Here is a 23032-nt window from a genome sequence, read left to right as displayed (position 1 = left end):
AAAACAACCCGTGCGCAATAGTCTTAAAATCGTTTTTAAGTATCAGATCTTGAAATTTACCAATAATCTTTTGAACGAAATGAAAAGAGGTCATAAAAAAACATAATAAATAATCAAAAAATAAATCATAGAAATCATAAATAGATATCGGCTGTAAGATTATAACGAACAAAAGAAAAATAATAAAAATAAATAAGCAAACCTCTAAATATATCATCAAGATCATCATCAGACATGTCCATATCAACAACCATATCTGTTGGATCATAACCAGCCATACCTCCGTCTGTATTCTCTAAATAAGAATCATCTTTGTGAGATTCTTTTGAAGGACCTTAAAAAAGATAAATAATAAAATAAAAAAATTATATAGAAATAAAGAAACGTTTTGGTTAATATTAATAGCAAAAGACAACTTACTGTTATTTTTCTGGGGTGATGTAAGAGATGATGTAATCTTTGAGAGAAAAAAGAAAAGTATATGTTTAAGGTTTGAATATATACAGATAATGTTTGTTTCAGTTGAAATAAAATTTATAGAATTTGGTAAAAAAAATGTAAAGTTATTAAACAGCGAAATAAAAAAATATCAGAAAGTTTTCCGTGACTGTTGTTGTTGTTATCTATCTAACAATTGATCATTCGATTATCTATCATTTAATCATACGATCTATCTATCATTTGATAATTTGATCTATCGATCTTTCGGTCTACAGATTATTCAACATCTACATGTGTCGATCTCTCTTCACGATCATTCGATTATCTACGTTTTATTCATTCGATATTTCATTTGATCATACAAAATTTCTATCATTTGATCGTTCGATCAATCATTTCTTCATTCGATTAATTTATCAGTTGTTTATTCAAACTATAAATTTTTCGTTCTAGAGATCGTTCGACCCCTCGATCTCCATATGCCTCTTAATGTTTAATGTTTAGAAACAAACGAAAAAATTACTTACATTTCCTGTTGTGTCATTAGAAGATACAGAAGAATTATCATTTAAAAATGGTATTGTGGCTGTAGTTTCTATGGTTTTAATATTTTGACCAAAAGTACGATAATCAACATCGCCCGATAACTAAAATGAAAATTGAATAAGAAATGTTAAAAATTTCGCAAATTAGACATTTTTATAACATTAACAAACCTCATTTGTTTCCTGATACCAGGCCTTTTTGTCATTATCACTTGCTCCTGGTGATCCAGTTAATGATATTAGATTTCTATGATCTATATCCAATTGACGGGTTTTTTCTAAGAGAGTAAGAACAAATTTTATTAAATTCATGTTTATTGACTAATTAGTTTATGTTAATTACCTTTGCTTAAGCCTAATTTAGTACCAATACCAAAAGCTGGTAAAATCAGCTGACGATGATCAACATCTTGGGCTGATGATAAAGTTCCATCATGATCAGAATACTCTAGTGTGGTTGAATCTGAATTGTGTGCATCTGAATCGAAATGAGGCGGTGAATGAGGTGTATCAATTGGTGTATGACTATAGGATGAATTCGAAACACTGGAACTATCCAAAGCATTTGTCCAGGACATATTCATATCCCAGGTTGAATTAAAATCACTACTCTCCGTTGAATCTATGGAGCCCACCGTGGGTGGCATTGGTGGTGGAGGCATTAAAGGTTGAACTGGGGCTGCACTTACCGGCCGGCGATTGTACACATTTGGATTATAACTGTTATCGGTATTGTATGTCCGGGGATTATGAGCACTATAGCCAGAGTTTATATTATGATGTAGATTATTGGTAAGAGAATTTGTGGGACCACCAAACATTGGTGGATTGGGGGGAGGTGGTAGGATATCTCCATATTGATGAGATGATCTTGCCAGCGAGGTATAACCTCCCGTTGGCACTGAGGGTACCGGCATAGGTGCCAAACCCGGTATAGACATGCTATTAGTGCCCGGATAGGCACTTATTGATTCAGGTTTATAATAGTCAGCACTAGGATTATAGCTTTCATCATCTGATCTAGAACCAATTACTTCTATAGGTTGACCTTTGGAAAAGAAACAAAATTGTCAAATATAATTCGAAAAAGTGATTTTAGAAGAATTTATTTAACATACTTGAGGATTTAGCATTTTCATCACGTTTAAAATCATTGATATCAAAAGGTAAATTACCGTCCATGTAACTGGAGTAGCCATTGAAACTGTTTTTCAAAAAATTCTGCAAAATTAAAAAAGACAAAACAAAGTTTTGTTATTAAATTAGTCCTTCGATGAATATCTTAACTCTAACTTACCATTGTTAGAGGCGTTTGTTCATCTGGTAATTGTAAATCGGTATCGGGTTCGGGTGATGGTGCATTTATATCCGGTGAAGGTATAGGACTAGGTAAAGTTGGAGCAATTTCATCTAATTTCTTTTTAACCAACTTTATGCGGCTGCCAAAATTCTTGTAAGCCTAAGAAATAAATAAAAAAACACAAATTTAATAACCAATCTATTTTTCTATCATAAATTGCCGAAAAAACTTATATTATTTCTTGTAGACTTACACTAACTACAACTTTAACTTCTCCCCTTTGATTGGCATAGAATTTTATCGCCGTATCGACATTATTCACCACCGTCTTACGACATTTTATTTCCGCCTGTAGATTCTTTGTAAAAGCTCCAATATATGTAACATAACGTTCGATTTCCTTTTCAACATCATCTGAATTTGTTTTATCTTTTAATTGTTGCTTAATACTTTCTATATCACAATTTGGTGTTTTTGGCAATTTTTTAAAACTTTTATCTGTGGCCTCTCCTAATTCAACACACTCTCGTATGCTTGTTATTAGATTGGCATTTTGAAAATCATCAGAATCTACCGTGGGTGTGTGGGATTTTTTCGGTGGTGCTATATTCAATAGACCACATAAGTCTGTTAGAAATTCTTCATTGTAGATTTCACGTTGTTCCCAAATGCTAAAGATGCGTAGAATTTTATTTTTGACTTTTTCATCTCTGTAAAAAGATTAATATAAATAATTTGTTTTATATTATGGTAATGATAATAGACTTACCGGACCATTGTTGTGGCTTTTTGTAATGCTGTTGCCCAACTTTCAACAAATTCATAACGTTTTCTTTTACTATATTGTATGACATCGTTTGCTAAATAAAATAACACCAGACGATGTTCAACGCGTACTAAAAATAAACAAAAATTATATAAATTCATTTATTTTTATTTGAATTCCTAATTGTGTTTTTTAAAACTGGAATTTGGCGAGAAAACTTAAAATTTTTGTGAACAATTCGAATATGGATTGTTATGAATCTTTTAATTTTCGTTAAAACTTTTGATGTCGTCAACTTTGAGCAATTGTAATTGTGATCAGCATCATGGGCTGATGGCAAAGTTCTCTTATGATCAGAATATCCTAGAGTTATTGAATCTAAATTGTATGAATCTGAATCAAAATTAAGCGTTTTAAAAAGTGTATTGATTGCTGCATGATTGTAGGTTACTGTATGATTGTAGGTTGCATTCGAAATAATACTTAAACTATCCAAAGTTTTGGCAATCTCTCACCGAGTGCACCCCAGAACAAACCCGCATCTCCCATCAATCGTTTTACCCCAAGGGAGAGATGATAGATTGTTCAATAACGTAGGGATTATTGTATTTTCCGCAGAATAAAACGAACTGAGGTGGTGTTCCCTTGAAACAAAAAACAATCGTCGTCCTCCTCATGTGTTCTTCAAAACATTGCCAAAAAATGTAAAGGTGAAATAGAAGGTTTTAATCAGATATGGCTGAATGCAACCTTAAACGTTTAATATGGGTTTATACACTGAATCCTCAAATGATGATAACATTGCCGTCAAGGACTAATACTTTAACGACGGCAAGTGTTCATCCCTTCGGGATTCATGTGTTATCGTTGTCCTGCTTCATGTGTACATGTTGTCCTGCTTCATGTCTAAACTTTAGACTCTAAAACCTTCAGATGATAATAACATTGCCGTCATATCAATAACGTATGTTGGAAGAGGTGAATGACAGTTATGTTGTGATAGTTAAGTTATATATCACCAATTGTCAATTCCACCACAATTGGATTTTCACTGCGGAATGACCCGTGTCATTCTTGGCCAAAGATTGTCATCCCAGCGACAGCTTTATCAACCGAAAGTTTTTGCCAGGAAAGAACTATCGGCCACCGTAGAACGTCACCAAAAAAAGAAAATAGTGGACACGAAGATGTTCAAATAATATTGGATCAATCTCCAATTGGCACCCATATAAGAGGACAATGACAATACTATTATACTTAATCCCAATAAGGATTAAGTAGAGGGAATGGCGAGTTCATGACAGCAAAGCTAAGCTAAAGACTACCTAAAAAAGGTAATCTGTCTATCCCAGGACACTTTGAAGTATACTTCGGATATCATCAAACTCTAAAGGCAACGAGAACTAGATCTTTTAGGAGTTTAACACTGAGATAATCTCTAAATTATACCATTCTCAAAAGACATCTCCAGACAAAATACCATGAATGAGGAAAAACGAACATTGGTAATTGTTAGAAAAAAAAGACAACTTAAGAAGCATTATACTTGGGGTGGGTATAAGCTTATACTCCAAGGCTAATTTTAGCAGAAACAGATGTACGTTTCTTCTACAAAGCCGTTATCTTCAAAATACAAAAGTTGCCTATTACAAAGGGTTATTTATACTAGTCACGATAGAGACATCAAAGTCACCGCATCATTAGCCACTACAGGCAACATGGAAAGCCTAGTGGCGCAGGCAGTGATCATACTAAAGGCGCCGATTGCATTTCTTTTTTAGCCCTAATAAGGCCACCGAAGTGTATAAAACTGTGACCACTGTATGAACAGTCCCTACAGGAAAATATGGAAGAGTCAAAGCCTAAGGGAGAGGATGGTTTAGTTGTATTCCTCAAAAGAGAAATACCCATAGCAGAAATAGAGAAGAACCTGCCGCGGAAAACAAGAGTTACTCTGGCACAACTGAGATCGGGATGGAGCAACAGGCTCAACGCCTACTGGTCCCGCATAGACCGTGCCGTCCCCAATATATGCCCATCGTGTGGACAGGGTCACCATGATACCCACCACATATTCAACTGTCCAGCCCACCCTACTTCACTTAGCCCAATGGATTTATAGACTAGCCTCATTGAAGTAGCCCAATTTCTTGGCCTACTTCCACGGTTCCCTAAGGAGTCTACACAAAAGTTTCATTAAGTAATACAAGTAACAGTCGTCTAGCGTGAATCCTGCGTCTTCAAATCTTTGCAAAACAAATAACATGTACCAAAAATTCATTGTTGTTCATTATCCCAAATCTCCCTAAGAGAGCAGCAGGAATAGCGTGAACAAAACAAAAATCAGAAAAAAACATATTTCTTACTCACCCCGTTTGAAAACGTTCAACCAAGAAGATACAATTTTCTTATGATGACCACGTTGTGCCAAACACCATGTCGACATTTGCTGTATACCTTCTTGGGTATCTTTAAGAGATTCCAGTCGAGTTTCAAACAAATCAACATCAAACTCTTCTGTTGCTTTAACAGAAGCCATAATTTTTTCTGTTCAAATCTTTAAATCACGTCAGTGTTTTAGTTATTTATTTTTTCTATGAATATAAAATAAATTTTATTTTCTTTTTTATAATAGTTTTAAACTGGCAAAACTTATATATGCGGCATTAGAAAAATCTCAGCAAAAATAAATTTGCTCGTGTACAAGAACCTCCCGTAAGGTAGAACGAAAAGAAAAAAATTCACTTTGATAAAAATTTTTCACTAGCATCAAACACTTGTCTTTTTTAATATTATTAAAGATATTTTCTGTTAAATCCACATGTAAAATAGTTAATGCAATTGTTGTAATAAAATTTAAGCACTTAGAATATTGTTAAATTAATAAAATTTTGTAAAAATACGCGCGTTTTTATTATATTAACACTTTTTGGTTTTTTTTCTTGCTTTTTGTGTTGTTTTTCTTAAATTATTTTCCATTTGACATTTCGGTATAAAAAATGTGAAAATTTGACGCTATAAAGTTGCCACCTGGTAATGAAAGGGTTTGTGATGAAAGCGCCATCTTTTGATCAGTAGTTGTAGAGTAAATGCAAACTTTAGGTGGGTTAAACATTATTTTTCGTATTGTATGTTATTTTATTTATGTAATTATTCATAAGCTTTGTTTTTTCTTTAGTTTATCAATTTTTTTTTATAATTCAATAAAGAAAATACTCAATTTTTATGATTTTTTTGTTGGTATTTTAATTTTTTCTCATAAACACTTTAATATTTATTTTTAATATTTTGTTTCGTTATAATTTCTTAAGCTTTTGTATACAAATATTTTATTTTAAATTTATATTTAAATTATTTTGTATTTGTAATAAAAATATCTTATAAATAATAACAAAGCGTATTGTAATTTGTATTGGATATGTTTAAAAATAAAAACACATTTTTAAGCTTATATAAACATATATTTTCTGTTCTATTTGTCAATTTTCTAAAAAACAAAGAAATACATTTTCAGAAACGCATCATCTGAGCGGTCATTCCAGGAAAACTGTACTGTTATTATTTGCCACGTGGTATAAAGCAGAAAACTTAAGGTTGGCATCGAACTAAGCTTTCTACGACCTAGTTCACACTGAAAACTTTTTGGGGAAACTTTTGATTTTTGTGTGTGAAAGAGAAAGAAATGTCAACCATCTCTTTCTCTCACACACAAAATCAAAAGTTTTTCAGTGTGAACCAGGTCTAAGTATTTAAAAACTTTTTGTGATAGCAAATTTTAATTGGAAGAAAATTGGTATGTTCAGAAATGCATCTGATGGTTTCTTTACGAGGCTAATACAAATAAACTGATGCTCCTTTTATCTAACGGGTGTGACGACTATGAATCTACTATCACTATCAGTCTTCGTTAGTCAAATTTTTGACTGACAATCACACAAAAATTCTGTAAGAATAGGTCTGCTTAATCAAGTTAACTCCTCTAGTTAAATTACGGAACATAGAATTACGACTTAGGGGAAACATCTCTATAGTCTTCACTACAGTTTTGACTATGGATCAGTATTGTCTTAACTATACATTACAGATCTGTCTATATTCTTAACTATAGATAAGTCTCTAGTCGTGGCTATAGATCACATTAGTCTTGACTATATACCAATCAACAGTATTTAATATATTTCCGGCAGCACTTGGGAAATGGACAAAAAACCTTACTAGCTATCTTTGAAACAATTGACCGGTCAGTGCTGCTTTAGTGTGCATTCCTTCGCTGAGTGATTCCCATTGGAGAAATATTCAAAGCTGCCAAAGTGCTGCCCTACGGACTGTAAACACCTACACGAGGAAACGAAGGTCCTTCCAGTCAAGGAACATAATGTCATGCTGACTAATCAGTTGCTCCCGGTATGTCAGCCTTACTATAACATCACACAGTACGATGTTTTCCCGAGGCATGTCAGGGAGAACCTTCGTGTATACGAGGAGAGCATGCGAATCAGATCAGAGTTAGTATACAAAAGCTTTGAACGACATTCATAGAGACGCCATCAATGCTGCGGTTTCAGGTTACAACATGAATATCGTTTTTAGAGGAGAAATAGATAAGAAACTGCCGCGGAAAACAAGAGTTGCTCTGGCACAACTGCGATTAGGATGGAGCAACAGGCTTAACGCCTACTGGTACCGCATAGAACGTGCCGTCCCAAATATATGCCCAGCATGTAGACAGGGTCCTCATGATACCCACCACATATTCAACTGTCCAGCTCACCCTACTTCACTTAGCCCAATAGATTTATAGATTAACCCTAACAAGGTGTGTTAAAAAAAGTCACTACCAAAAAGTCCTCATTTACATAACTTACTACTTATGGAAAATTCAGTAGAATACCTTTTGAAAATCGAAAAAGAACCCAAAAGTTCCTTTTTATGGGTTCTCACCTAATTTAGACTCTAAATACTTAATTTTATAATTCTAGGTTCAATATTATAGAAAATTCAAAAAGTTCCTTTTAAAAAACAGAAAATACCAAAAAGTTCATTTTTTCCGGTTCTCACCAAATTCCGACTCTAAATTCTTAATATCATGTTCAATATTATAGAATATTAGTACCAAAAAATTCCCTTTTAATGGATTCTCACCTAATTCAGACTTAAGATTTCATATCTCTAGGTTCAATATTATTGTAAAACGAAGAAGTACCAAAAAGTTCCCTTTTATGGCTTCTAACTTAAGCCAGGCTCCACATACTTAATTTCATGTTTCTAGCCATAACAGCACACTAGTGATGCTCTCGCTCTGCTGCTGCTTCCGCTCTGCCTTGATTTTATAAACAAGAGTACAATAACAAAATTTACCGTATGATTAGGTTTTTTTGTGTTTTTTTTTGCAATTTCTGTTTGAGCATGTTTAAAAAATTTCATTTTTTGATGAATCTCTGTTATTTATGAACCGATTTTTCTGATTTTAAATAGCGATCTTCCCGAAAGCATGTCTAATAGATTTATTGAAGATTCGGATCTGGCCGATATCTAGGGTCCTCTAAAAACTGATTTTAACAAACATACAGACAGATGGACATGACTTAATCACTTTCCCTATCTGTTAGGATCCAGAAGATATATAGGGTCGGAAAATTACTAAAGGAATGACAAACTTATATAAAACCTTCTTACGAATTTGAAAAATTTATTCTTTCAACATTGAAATGAAAACAAAGATATTTTATCTAATTGTGAATAAATAAACAACACATTTAGCTTTAAGGTATTTTTGTTCTTTTAATACACTAAAAAACAAAAAAATTTGTTTATTTTTATTATTTTTTTCAAAATAAATAATTACTTTTTCTTTTTAAATATTATGAGAATTTAGTTTGTTTTTTTTAGAGCGATGATGAGGGGCAGAAACAAAATAAAATACAAGTCTTTTTCTAACTTAATACTATCAAATGGTTTCTATATAATTTAATTAAGTTTTTTTTGTTTGTTTTTGTTTTCTTCAATACATAATTATGTAATACAAATACATTAGGTAGTTAACTATTTATAATATTATTAATATTAAATATTTTTTATTATTAATTTTAAATTTTAGTTTTGTATATTATTTTTTAATTATAAATATTATTTATTTTTGATTTTATAAGTTAAGGTTTGTTTATAAATTTAGCTTGTTTGTTGTTGTTTTTTTGTTTTGCCTTATATATAAAATAATTCACTGGGGATTGTCTGTCTATATTTGATACATAATACAATTGAATATTAATAATAATTATAATAAATAATTTATTTATTTAGATTTATATCTATAAACTAGTAAATATTATTAAATATAAAGATGTTTTTAGGAGCTAAATACTACTGCACACAAATTTAACAATAAAAAAAAAGAAAATAAAACAAAAAAACAAGTAGGAAAGTATAGTCGGTCATGGCCGACCATATAATACCCTACACCATGAGTATATTTTTAAAATTTTTACTTTTTATAAAAAAAACTTTTATGTTGAATATTATTCCAAAATATTTAAGCAATTTATTGATAAATAAAAAACAAAATTTCTAAATTAGGCTTTATATAGGTCAAATATGGGCCGATCCTCGGTAAATTTGGGAAAAGGATATATTTTTAAATAACAGTTAGTTTTGTTGAGTTTCATTGCGATACAAATGGTTACAAATCAATTTTAGATGTTTAAGACATTTTTTGAAGGGGGGGTTGTATAGGGGCTAGGGCCAAATAAGGGCTAATCCTTACGAAAATCTGCAGTGTCATTTATACTTATATAAAACTTATTTGTACCAATTTTTCGAGAGATAATAGAATATTTGACGTAATTATGGCATAAAAAGTTGAAATCGGGAGGTACGGTTGTATGGGGGCAACCATTTTCAATAGGCTTCGTCTCTGTGCCAAAAAATATGCTTGGTGCAAATTTCATCAAATTATCTTGAAAATTGCGGCCTGTACCTTGCGCAAAAGGACAGCCAGCCGGACAAACGGACGGACGGACATGTCTTAATCGATTCAAAAAATGATTCAACCATTTTCAATAGGCTTCGTCCCTGTGCCAAAAAACATGCTTGGTCCAAATTTCATCAAAATATCTTGAAAATTGAGGCCAGTACCTTGCGCACAAGGACAGCCAGCCGGACAAACGGACGGACGGACATGTCTTAATCGACTCAAAAAATGATTCTGAATCGATCGGTATACTTTAAGGTGGGTATTGGACCAATATTTTTGTATATTACAAACATCAACACAAACGTATAATACCCTCCCCACTATAGTGGTGTAGGGTATAAAAATAATGATGATGAGGAGGATGTTTTCTTTTCTTTAATGTTTTATTTGTTTTTTGTTTTTTTTTTAGAAAATCACACATTTATTTGTGTGTAATTGTTTGTGTTCCTCCAATGAACGCAACTTGTCATCGTACCATTTAATTAAACGCTGATGATATGTATCACGTTCATATTGATATCTGGCCACATGATAGGCCTTATGATACGTTGTTATGGGTAAAAATTCTTGCTGTTGACGGCTCATATTAGCCGTTATATCTTTACACTATTTACAGTGTATAGTGTAGGTGGGTTCATTGGATTTAACGCGCAGTTTTTGCTTATAATGATATTCCTTTAGATAGGATTTGAGACGTGCCGGTAATTCTAATTCATTGATACCATCGTAAGTGGTATTCGAGACAATTGTGGCACGACATAGTTTCTGCAGGGAAAAGCAATTCTTACGATGTAATGGTATGGTAAGCATAGGCTCAAAGAACATAACACAGGCGGGATCTTTATAATGTTCCAGCAGTCCGGTAACAGTGGGAGCGGTAAAAACACAAGGATCATGACAGTCAAAGCTGTGGAAGTAAGAAAAATTAATTAACTTTAAATTTATTTTGAAGCTGGCTTAACTAACCTAAAACGATGATCACTTTGTTCAATGCGAGCATGCAAAGAGCGTCCATATTTACGAAATGTTACTGAGAATAGAAATTCTTCTTGGGCTGAATCGCGCAGCAGAAAAGTACCCTCTGGTTTACCCTCCAACAAACGTTCAGCTTCATATCTATCCATTTTACCCCAATAAAAACTGGAATTGGTAATACGTTCCAAATCGGGCACTAGATAGTGAACAAAATCTACTTGTGAATGTACAATGGGTCCTGTGGAACCGCTAACAGCTGCCGCCGGTCTTGTGGGATTAGCAGGAACTTTAACCATTAAATCATTGGAGATGGAGGTGGAGTTGGACAAGGAGGAAGAAGAGGGTGTTAGATCTTGCGTTATTGCTAATAAACTATTGCTGTTTAAGCAAGAATTGGAGGTGTTGGGGTTATGGATATTAGGTAGGGGTGGTAGAGCTGCATTCGAGGGATTTACTATAGCACATTGTAGCACAACAAATTGTGATGGTGCTGGTGTTGTTAGGGGTATAATAACATCACTGCCATTTGTAGTAGTGGCCGGGCCCCATAATGCTACTTGATTGCTTACTGCAGGGGGTACAACTATAGCAGCAGCTGCTGTTGATGTTGTTGTACTTGTTGGGGGTCTTGTTGTTGGTGTATTTGTGTTCATGATGGTGGTTGTGGTGGTGGAATGCATGGAATTACGTTGCTGTTGTAATGTGACTTTATTTGTATTATTTATAACCAGTGGATTATTAATGGAATGTCTATCTTGTGATTTGTTACGTTTTTGTTCTTTAAGCTGTTGCTGCTGCTGCTGTTGTTGTTGTTGCTGCTGTTGTTTGCTGGCCTTATTTGATGATCTTGATAGTGAGGGATCTAAAAAGCGTCTGAATGCATCGCGACAACTACACTTACGACAACGACTTTTCGTTTTCGCACCCGTATTATTACTGCTAGAAGACATTGAACTTCCACTTGCTGCTAAAGACTTTGATTTACGGCGACAGCAAACATTTGCCTCGTTATTATCTGGTTCTGAAATTAAGTGGATAATAAGATAAAATAACAATTAAAAAATTTTTAACTTATTTAAATAAAAGCAAAACACATCTGTTGTTTTATTAGACTTATAATGAATGATATTTTTACAATTTTATTTTTGAATATTTGTGCGTAACAGAAAACCACAAGTGCTTTATTTTACATCTTGGACTTTTTTACAATTATGCAAAGTAATTAATTATTATTAAATGTTTAATTACATATTTGATAAAATAAATAAAAATCAATGAAAAGATTTTTTCTTGCAAAATTTTTAATTTTAAAATTGCAAAAAAACTAACAAATTGAGGTTGAATTAAATAAAAATTGTAATTTTATGAATCTTAATGATTTAGAGATTATTTTAGCTGTTTAAAAAATTTTTCGAACTTAAGTTCGAATTTTCGAAAATAAGTTTGAATTTTCGAAAATGCTTCAAAAAGCTTGCAAAAAAACTAACAAATTGAGGTTGAATTAAATAAAAATTGCAATTTTATGAATCTAAATTATTTAGAGATTATTTTAGCTGTTTAAAAAATTTTTCGAACTTAAGTTCGAATTTTCGAAATGGCTTCAAAAAGCTTGCAAAAAAACTAACAAATTGAGGTTGAATTAAATAAAAATTGCAATTTTATGAATCTAAATAATTTAGAGAATATTTTAACTGTTTAAAAAATTTTTCGAACTTAAGTTCGAATTTTCGAAAATAAGTTCGAATTTTCGAAAATGCTTCAAAAAGCTTGTATTCTAAACTATATTGAGAAATTGTGAACTTTTCTTTAATTTTTTTTTTTTTTTTGAAATTTCTACTTTTTTCAAAATTTCGAATTTTTCGAAAAGTTTTTTTTTTTATAAAAAAGATCGACATTTTTTTTAAATTTACTATTAAAAAATTATTTTACATATAAACTTTTTTGTAAACTTCGAATCTTCGATTTTTTTCAATTCCTTACCTTCATTAATTGCTTGCATATGCAAACTACCAGCAGGTTGTTGCAGCTGATGATGATCTTCCAAAACTTCACAATACTCAACAATTTCACCAATATTTTGTTCGACAATTTCATCATTAAATTGTAAAGAATTAAAACGTTCCGGACGTTCATGTCTTGACATGGCACCTGAACTTGTCATGCCACTATTTTTATTTAAATAATTATTATTTCTATTCAAAGAACTGCCAGCAGTTCTAAATAATGAAGCAGAAGATGATGATGATGATGATGTTGTTGTTGTTGAAGACAATGAAGTAGTAGGATGGCTACTACCATTTAAAGTAAGATTTAAAAATTGTGTACCCGCTGCTGTTACTGTTGTTGCTAATTCTCGGGAATTGAGATTACAATCAGCTGTTAAACTTTCCAAGGAAGTAGTAGTATTATTCGTAGTAGTGCTAGAGTCCTGTTGCAGTTGTTGTTGTTGTTGTGGTGATAATGATGTTTCATTTCCGTTTTCCATTTTAGCCAATTGAATTTTAATGATTATCTGACGTCCACACGATAAATTATTAACTGATGTTAAACTATTGCTAATACTATTAGTTTGCTGTTGCTGTTGTTGTTGCTGTTGCTGTAAAATGCCAGCTGTTGTTGTTATAAGATTATTATCGTTACTTCCACTACAGGTAGTGGTGGTAGGACTTCCTTGTATTTGTAAATTTATAGTGGGTCCTACAAATTGTTGTTGTTGCTGTTGATTACCGTTAGGTATAGGTATTATATTTGTTGTTGTTGTGGTAAATGCTTTTTCTGTAGAAATAGTAGTTGTTGTCGTTGTTTTAGCAGCAATATTATTTGCAGCAGTTTTACTAAAACGGTGACCCATCTGAATTTATAATTAAAACGTTTTTTTTATACAAAATTATGGGGATTTTCCATTGACATTTGTGTTTCTATTTCTCTTTTATTTCAACTAGTTGTTTGTTAAGTGTAACTGCAAATGAAGGAAAGAAAAGTTTAAATTAAAAAACAATTTTTAAATTTAATTTGTTAAAAAAGAATTTCTAAGTATTGGAGGAGGTAATATGTTTGTGGTTGGAAAAAATACTTTTAAATTAGTGGCAATATTATGTCGTGATATTCGTAGAAATTAGAAGTAGTTTTTACCCCACTTAGTTTTATATAAAATTATCGAGGTTTTATTAACCTACAATTATTGGTTAAAGAATAAGTCATTCCTTTCAAAGAGTTTAACTTGTAAAATGTAAAAGTTAACCTAAAATAAAATTAAAATTATAACGTGTTAAAACTGATTTGGAACTGACTTAGAAATGAACTAGAGCACTAGAGCTGCACTAGAACTGAACTAAAACTGAACTAAAACTGAACTAAACTAGAACTGAACTAGAACTGAACTAGAACTGAACTAGAACTGAACTAGAACTGAACTAGAATTGAAAGAGAACTGAAATAGAACTAAAATAGAACTAAACTAGTACTGAACTAGAACTGAACTAGAATTGAAAGAGAACTAAAATAGAACAAAAATAGAACTAAACTAGTACTGAACTAGAACTGAACTAGAATTGAAAGAGAACTGAAATAGAACTAAACTAGAACTGATCTAGAACTGAACTAGAACTGAACTAGAACTGAACTAGAACTGAAATAGAACTGAACTAGAACTGAACTAGAACTGAACTAGAACTGAACTAGAACTGAACTAGAACTGAACTAGAACTGAACTAGAACTAGAACTGAACTAGAACTGAACTAGAACTGAACTAGAACTGAACTAGAACTGAACTAGAACTGAACTAGAACTGAACTAGAACTGAACTAGAACTGAACTAGAACTGAACTAGAACTGAACTACAACTGAACTAGAACTGAACTAGAACTGAACTAGAACTGAACAAGAACTGAACTAGAACTGAACTAGAACTAGAACTGAACTAGAACTGAACTAGAACTGAACTAGAACTGAACTAGAACTGAATTAGATCTGAACTAGATCTGAACTAGAACTGAACTAGAAATGAACGAGAACTGAACTAGACCTAGACCTGAACTAGAACAAAACTAAATCTCAACTAAAACTGATCTGATCTAGAACCGAACTACAGCTGAATTAGAACCGACAAAGTTCATCCTTCATCCTTTTTTAAATCTATAAATTCAAAATTTGTAAAATATGAGAAAATTTATAAAATTCAAACAAAATAATTTTTCAAATGAAAACACCCAGCCACCATTAAATAACAAAAATAATATATATTATTTCAATAACATTAAATTTCAGCTTAAAAACTCTACTTTAATGGAAAATGTTATTTTTATTATTTTCTAGAAAATTTCAATTATTTCTTTTTTTTCTGTTTTCCAGCTACGTACATATATTTCAGAATTTTCAACCGAACTGATTTTAAGAGAAATTGTAATGAGTATTAAATATTTCACAAAAATAATCTTCATATTAACCCTCAAGTCAAATACAATATTAGACTAGAAGAAAACAAAAAAAAATATACCAACGATTTTCTAATAAACGAAAAACAAAAAGAAATTTTGTGGAAATTGTATTTTGTTTATAATGTGAACAAAATATGCTGATGATGATGACGGAGTTGAGGTTGCAGACGAAAATCATCGTACACACGCTCTTTCCCTAATACTTTTCCCAATATCCATGCAAACAAACAACAAACTAAGAGAGTTGGCAAAAAAAAAAAGAAAAATCAACTCAGGCAAATAATTCCTAGAAATAACGGATAAAAGAAGATTCGAATTCTACGTATAGAGAGTAATAGAACAACGCAATAGACGACGTAGTTGATGTGCGGCTTGCTGTATATGTACAAGTTTGTGTATCTATGCGAAATGATATTTAATGAATTTTAGTTGGAAAATATTTTATTCGAGGAAAATTAAAATAGAGTATTTTTTATGCTTTTCCATACAATTTTATCATTTTATTTTGCGTTTCAATTTAACACTGAGCAGAATTATTTGGTTTAAATACGTTTACACTGAGACTAAAAGTAATGTGCTACCTATTTTAAAACTACCTTTCTTACTATACTGGTGTAGTATAAAATCGATTGCTCATAATAAATTTGATATCAGAATTAAATTTTGATAATATTTTTTTATAGTTATGTATAACAATTTATACAAATCATTTTTTGGCAGACATCCGGTGGAAGCATTTTATAGATAAAATTTTCTATTAAAATTTTTTAAAGTTTAATGGTTTCTAACATGAAATATTTTAATCTCTATTTAACTTTTAACTTAAAGTAAATTTAGTATAAAGTAGTACAATGATATACCTATAACAACTTTGTTCCGTTGGCACGTTTGCTTTGGAGTTGTTTTAGAAGAGTTGAAAAAAAGTACAATAAAGTCGACTTTCGAAGAATCGACTTTTTGTCCTAATAAGTTTTTTAGAACAAAAGTTGAAATACGTTCGAACAGATCAATATTAGGATTCTGTTAATCAAACAATTAATTTCTTGTCGAAAAAAAAGACTCGAAAATCAATATTGAAAAAAAAAACGTTCGAAAAAAAGTCGACAATTTCAAAATAGTATAAAGTTAAGGAGTGGATAACTAAAGAAACTATACGCAGTTGTCTAGTTGGTATTAAAAACTTTTTTAAAGACAACTTTTGAAAAATTCAAAAAAGACGAAATATTGACTTTTTCAATAATGAAAAAAAGTCGAAAAGTTGACTTTTTGATTCATCTTTAGAATCCTGTTCTTATTAATAAAATGTTTCTAAAATGTACTAGAAATACAGATAATATCCGGTAATTTCTTTACAAATTCCGGTAAAAACTGTAAGATAAATACACTGCATTAGAATTTTAGAAATCATCTTTAAAACAATCGACTTATTGTCGGAAAAAGTAGACTATTTTGTACACAAGTAAGAAAAAAATATGTAAAAAGTCCTTATTAAGATTAAAACTCAGACTTTTAAGAAATTTCGAAAACTTGTCGATCTTTATATGCAAACTTTATGGGGCGATTATGTATCTTGGTTCCCACTTCAGTTGCGTTGCCAAAAAAGTTGGCAACGCAACCGAATTTTAGTTGCCATACAAAATTGACCCATTATTCATTGTTAATTCAACGTGTGATTATTATCAAAATTTCGCCTTGTTGTGAAATTATCAAAACATACAAAGTTATGAAATTCAAGATTATTGTTTAGCTTTTTTTCAAAGTTCTTTAGTTATTATCCAATTGTATTAAAATTCTTATAAAATTATACTTTAATCACATTAAAATTATATAATTTATAAAATTTTTTACTAATTTTATTTCAAATTTCCTTATAAAAGTTTATTATTTAAACACTTTTAAATCATCTACTTTAAAATCCAATTTGTATGTAGAATAACTTCTGAATTTAATATTTTATCCAAAATTATTTCAACATTTCGTAAAATTGCAAAAGAAATCATTTAAAATTTCCATTACGAATCCAAATTTAAAAGTAAAACTTTTATTTCATGCATTTTTCACTTTTTGTTAATCCATGTTTTTAATTTAAATAATTTAAATTTATATATTAAAATTATTCTTGTATTATCAACTTATTTCAAACTCTCACTTTAGAAAATCTTAGTTCAAAGGAAATTCTTTAATTATTTCTCACTTAAAATATTTGCAAATTTTTACAGTCAATATGTTTTTTTTTTTAGTTTCAAAAGATTTTATTTAATTTCATCACTCACACTATCATTCAATTAAAAGGTCTCTTCTTTCAATGTAATCGAAATTTTATCAAAGACCCTTTTCTTTTGCTTTACACTCTAACACACAACCCTCCTCTCTCTAACACTTCACAAAACAGAATGAGAAATATAAACGTTAGAGTAGAAAATAAAATGTAAATAGAATGAAATAAATTGTTATTTGAGAATTAAATCCTTTTGTTTCAAACACAAAAAAAAACATTTTACAAAGAAGACAAGACATGCACAAGCTGGCAAAATTCAAAGAAAAAGCAACAACAACAACTACATATGTTTGATATTCCAGGTTTTTCAGAAAATTAAGAGAGAGAGAGAGAGAAAGAAGGGTAGATTTCATGAATTCTGAGAACAGTTATTAAAAACGACACACGCTTTTAGTAAAACGAGAGAATTATTTACAAAAGGATATCAAATATGTCAGGATTGTTGATCTTGTGAGAGAGCAACTTTAAAAGAGAAATTAAAAAATATTTGTTTGAAATGTTATGAATCAGGCATGGAAAATTGAAATTTTGAAATAGTATTATGAAAAAATAATATTTTTGGGTTTTAAAGCACTAATTTTTCCGCTTGACTGACTATAGGCTAGACTATAGAGCAGACTATAGACTAGACTATAGGCTAGACTATAGACCAGATTATAAACTAGACTATAGATTAGACTATATACTATACTATAGGCTAGACTATAGACCAGACTATAGACTTGACTATAGACTAGACTATAGACTACACTATAGACTACACTATAGACTAGACTATAGACTAGACTATAGACTAAACTATAGACTATAGACTAGACTATAGACTAGACTATAGACTAGACTATAGACTAGACTATAACTAGACTATAGACTAGACTATACTACAGACTAAATTATAGACTAGACTATACTATAGACTACACTAAAAGCTAGACTATAGACTAAACTATAGAATAGACTACAGACCCGACAATTTGAAAATACTAAAAAAATTACAAAAGTACTGAATTTTCCATGCCTGCATTGATTTCCGAGAGAAAGAGAGAGATCATGTTATGATGAGTGTGCGTGTGAGTTTATGATGAAATTATTAAAACTCGTTTTAGTTTAAGGATTTCTAAAGTAATACAATAAAATTGAATCGAAACATATTTCTTAAACAACGTCATCATGATGGTCTCTTAGCATCTGCTAAAAATTTCAAACTAATTAAGTGATACCTACAGAATTCCGGGTTACACACTCACGCTTTAGCCAGAAATTTGGTAATTTATTGTATTCATATTTCTTTGAAACCAAATTCATTTGAAAATTTCAATCTGCCATTTAGTTATTATTTTTTTGGAATTTTCATTATTTTTGCAATATATTTTTTTTGAATTTTTAATTAAGCTGTATATTTTATTACATATCATTATTTTGTTATCCAAATTTTCAATAAATATTTAATAACATTTTAATGACAACAACAACAGCATTTGCTAAAACTGCAAAAAAAACATTATCAAATTCTGGGAAAATCCAATCAAATTTTACTTTATGTAGTTATAAACATATAAAATTTGTAATTTACTTTAATATTAAATAAACAATTCTGGGAAATTTTTAGTTCGCTAACGAAAAAAATATTTAACAATAACTAATTGGATGAATTTTTATAGAGGAAAATTTTATTTGAAAAAAAAATAATAATAAATTAAAAAGTAAAAAAATTAACAATATAGTGAATGTTGTGAAAAAATTACAAGAAAAAATCCGTTCCCACACGACATTCACTTTGTGAACAAATAAGGGCAAAATAACGGGACTTAGTTTATCTCATCGCTTATAACACTTAGGGCGGGTTTCTTACTAAACAGTTAAACTAGGCTTAACTTGCTGTTAGATTCAACTCGAAACCAATTAAGACGGACTTTAATCGATGATTGTGTTTTTCAGTTATGGATTTAAATTCAGTTAACTTTGTTAGTATTGCCAACTTTTCAGTCAAAAACATAAACAATGAACAGCTGTTTCTTGCAAATATTACTTTTGTAAAGTGAAAAATTTTAGAAAAAATTTAAATAAACGTTTAAAACAATAATAATATGTATTGACAAAATTACTGTTTACATAAAATATTATGTTTTTCTTCTTCCAGTTTCATTATTTTATTGTTTTTGCTGATTAGGTTAATTGGTCAATAGCACTCAGTTAAACTTAGAAAATAAGTAACGTTACTGATTACTGAAAAACACGAAACATAGATTAAACTAGTCTTAAACAATAAATGTAGATTGACTTTATCGAAAAAAACCCACCCTTAGCTTAAATTTAAAACTTTAAACTAGTTAGTTCAACAAAATTGAGAAAAGGAAAAACCCTGTGATCTAAAGAACTGAATCGTGCTAAAAACTTTTATTTTAAATCCGTCAAATAAAACTTTCAAATGGTGTAACAAATTTTGTTATTACGTCAAACTGTCAACCTTATGTTAACAAATGTTTGACCCAAGGGTCAAAAAGTTTACTTTTCTAATGGCTTTAGTTGTACTGAAAAAGATTCAGTCGTTTGAATTTGACCTTTTCCGTCAACCGCCAACAATTTAACATTACAAAGTCATCTTCTTTATAAAATTGGTTACGTTATCTGAAAAAAAACCTTTAAATTAAGTTTTAAACTCCCATTTCTCTTGTAATTTAAAAAAAAATTAATAAAGCCCCCACGCAAGTAATATTATCTATCAAAATTTTGAGTAGAATAGAACGGATCGTATCGTCTAAACGTAAAATGTAATTCATGTATGTAAAGTGTGATCGTCTAAAGGATCCTTTAAGTCGTAACTAATCATTTAATTTTTACCACAAAAATGTTTTTGGAATTGTCTTGATATCTCTTCTATTTACTGAGATAATGTCCTTTTATTGATTTCGATCAAGAATTAAAAAAGCACTCTTTTTTATTTACAAATATTTCAGCAATTTTAAAAGGTAATAATTACAAAATATTATTATTTCATTCCACAAAATGTTATCTTTAAATAATGTTATACAACTTTAAAATCGGCGATAAAATAACCCAGCCGTTTTTTCAATCTACGAAAAACAACGTTTATCTTTGCTATTTTTCAATATATATTAACACTTTTAACACAAAAGATATAAAATTTCACATATTCCTTAAAATTGGCAATAAAATGCCTTTCAACAAATCTTTTTTACTATTTTTCACTTAATATTAACACTTTTACACACAATTTGCTATTGACAACACTGCATTATCTATCATATGTTTATCCTTCTTTATAGTTGCCAGATAACTTAAACAATCTGGTCACATTAAACGAAACAACAACTACCGTTAATGTAAACAAACTTCTTTTGGTTTTTTTCAATAGTTTTTTACAAATATTTTTTTATAGTATATAGATATATAAGCTTATTTATTTTTAATTAAAATTCTTATGCTGAATTAATTGTGTTCCCAAATTACTAACACTACTATGGATTATCATTGAAGCCATATAATTGTCTTGTTCTTCTTTGTTTTTGTTTACGTTGTTAACAAACCGGATTAGGTAGGGTTGTCTTCCTTTTGACACTTAAACAAATATAAACAAAAAAATGAAAACACGCACTCTTGCACACACACACACCTTAGTTGTCAACGTTTTTGTTTCTTAATGAAGTTATTAAATGGAATATTTTTCATTTATTTTATATTTGGTTTTATATATGTAAATTAATGACAATTTAATCAACTTTAGAGAAGTGTAAAGCTTATAAAGATTTCTGTTTAAATGATTAGCCCGGTCATTAAGACGTGCAATTTATAATAAATTATCAAACACATTTATATTCATTGAAAAAAAAAAAAACGACGGCGACGACGGAAGTTGCCACCAAATAAGCTTTTTTGGTATATTTCATTATTTATAATTATCATTCAGATTTGTATTATGAAAAAAAAATTTAAGCCACCACATTTAAGGCACGTCCACAAATAGAAAATACTTTTTTATATTGAATAAAAAAGTTTTCAAAAAAATCCGTATGAATGAAAATAGTTTGTGACACGTTTCTTTAATTTTTTTTATAATTTTTGTTTTATATTTAAATATTACACACACCTTTTTTTAAATTTTTAATTAAATATTTTATATTTGTATTTTTTTACTTGTTTGTATTTTTTATTTATTTGGTTTGTTAATTAAAAAAACGTAAAGAAATTTCAGTTCAAAAAAACACACGGTTATAAGAATTTTTATGTGATTATTGTTGAACAACTGAAATTGAAATGAAGTGAATGAAAATTTATTAGCAAGTTTTTAGTCAACACATCTACCGAATGAATTCTCAAACACATTCGCATTCATCGTCTTCGGCACGTTAATAATTTCCAATAGTATAGTATTATCGAAATACGGGCACGATAATAATGATGACGAAGATTATGACGATGATGACAATACAATAATAATATAATAGGGAATAATAGGGATGGGAGGTAGATAAACAAATTACATATTAATTTGTGAAAAATGGTACTTTTTTTGGGGAGCAGCGGGTATTGCACTTACTAAGCAGTGGTTTAGTAAATGGATTTTTATAATCCAAAGTCTCAAAAGTATTGAGCAGCGCTTGAAATAACAATAACTTGACAACAACTGCTTGAGCGGTTTAAATTAGGGTTCTATAGTTGAAACGAAAAGTCGACTTTTTGCATTTAGTTAAATGCAAAGTTTTCGAATTTTTGCATTTTATTAAAAGTCGATTTTTCGGCTTTTTCATTTAATTAAACTCTTAGTATTATATAAATAGTCGACTTTTCGACTTTTTCCACTTTTCGGGTTTTTTCCACGTTTTTCGACTTTTTTTCAACTTATACGACCTAATACGATTTTTTTTTTTGACTTTTTTCAACATTTTGACTATTTTTTAACTCTTTCCGACTTTTATTTACGAAGTCGACGTTGTAAATAAAATCAACAATCGACACAAAGTCGATTTTTAGAATTCTAGTATAAAAATATCTTGTATTATTTTTTGGGAATTTATAGGTTGATGTACCTATGTTAAGTTAAGAATACTCGAAGAAGAAAGAAGATATTTCGACTTTTCGACACTTTGCGACTTTTCGACTTTTATTTACAAAGTCGACTTTTCGACTTTTTTCATAGACGATAGTCGAGTTATCGACTTTTTTGGAACAAAATAGTCGTCTTCGACTTTTCGACTTTTTCGACAAAAAGTCGATTGTTCGATTATTCGAAAGTCGATTTATAGAACCCTATTTGTAACCTCTTTTTCCGACTTTTTTTATTTTTTCGACTATTTTTGAC

General features: G+C 30.1%; 2 protein-coding genes across 2 annotated transcripts; both read right to left on the bottom strand.

Moving 5' to 3' along the window:
• Positions 1-13: 13 nt before the first annotated feature.
• LOC111686853 (regulation of nuclear pre-mRNA domain-containing protein 2) lies at positions 14-6015 on the bottom strand. Its single transcript, XM_046956711.1, has 10 exons — positions 5423-6015; positions 3056-3182; positions 2540-2996; positions 2284-2445; positions 2105-2207; positions 1330-2034; positions 1158-1264; positions 969-1088; positions 421-457; positions 14-334 (listed from the first exon to the last, which is right to left on the bottom strand). The coding sequence occupies exons 1-10, from the start codon at positions 5589-5591 to the stop codon at positions 135-137; spliced, it is 2187 nt and encodes a 728-aa protein (XP_046812667.1). The 5' UTR covers positions 5592-6015; the 3' UTR covers positions 14-134.
• A 4404-nt stretch (positions 6016-10419) lies between these two features.
• LOC111686855 (probable serine/threonine-protein kinase DDB_G0277071) lies at positions 10420-21890 on the bottom strand. Its single transcript, XM_023449250.2, has 4 exons — positions 21821-21890; positions 12978-13956; positions 10989-12018; positions 10420-10929 (listed from the first exon to the last, which is right to left on the bottom strand). The coding sequence occupies exons 2-4, from the start codon at positions 13846-13848 to the stop codon at positions 10629-10631; spliced, it is 2202 nt and encodes a 733-aa protein (XP_023305018.2). The 5' UTR covers positions 13849-13956; positions 21821-21890; the 3' UTR covers positions 10420-10628.
• Between the last annotated feature and the right edge of the window lie 1142 nt (positions 21891-23032).

This window comes from Lucilia cuprina, chromosome 2, assembly GCF_022045245.1.
Source record: "Lucilia cuprina isolate Lc7/37 chromosome 2, ASM2204524v1, whole genome shotgun sequence".
NCBI lineage: Eukaryota > Metazoa > Arthropoda > Insecta > Diptera > Calliphoridae > Lucilia > Lucilia cuprina.
The sequence above is the reverse complement of the archived record's forward strand: the minus strand, read 5'-3'. Positions and strand labels throughout refer to the sequence as shown.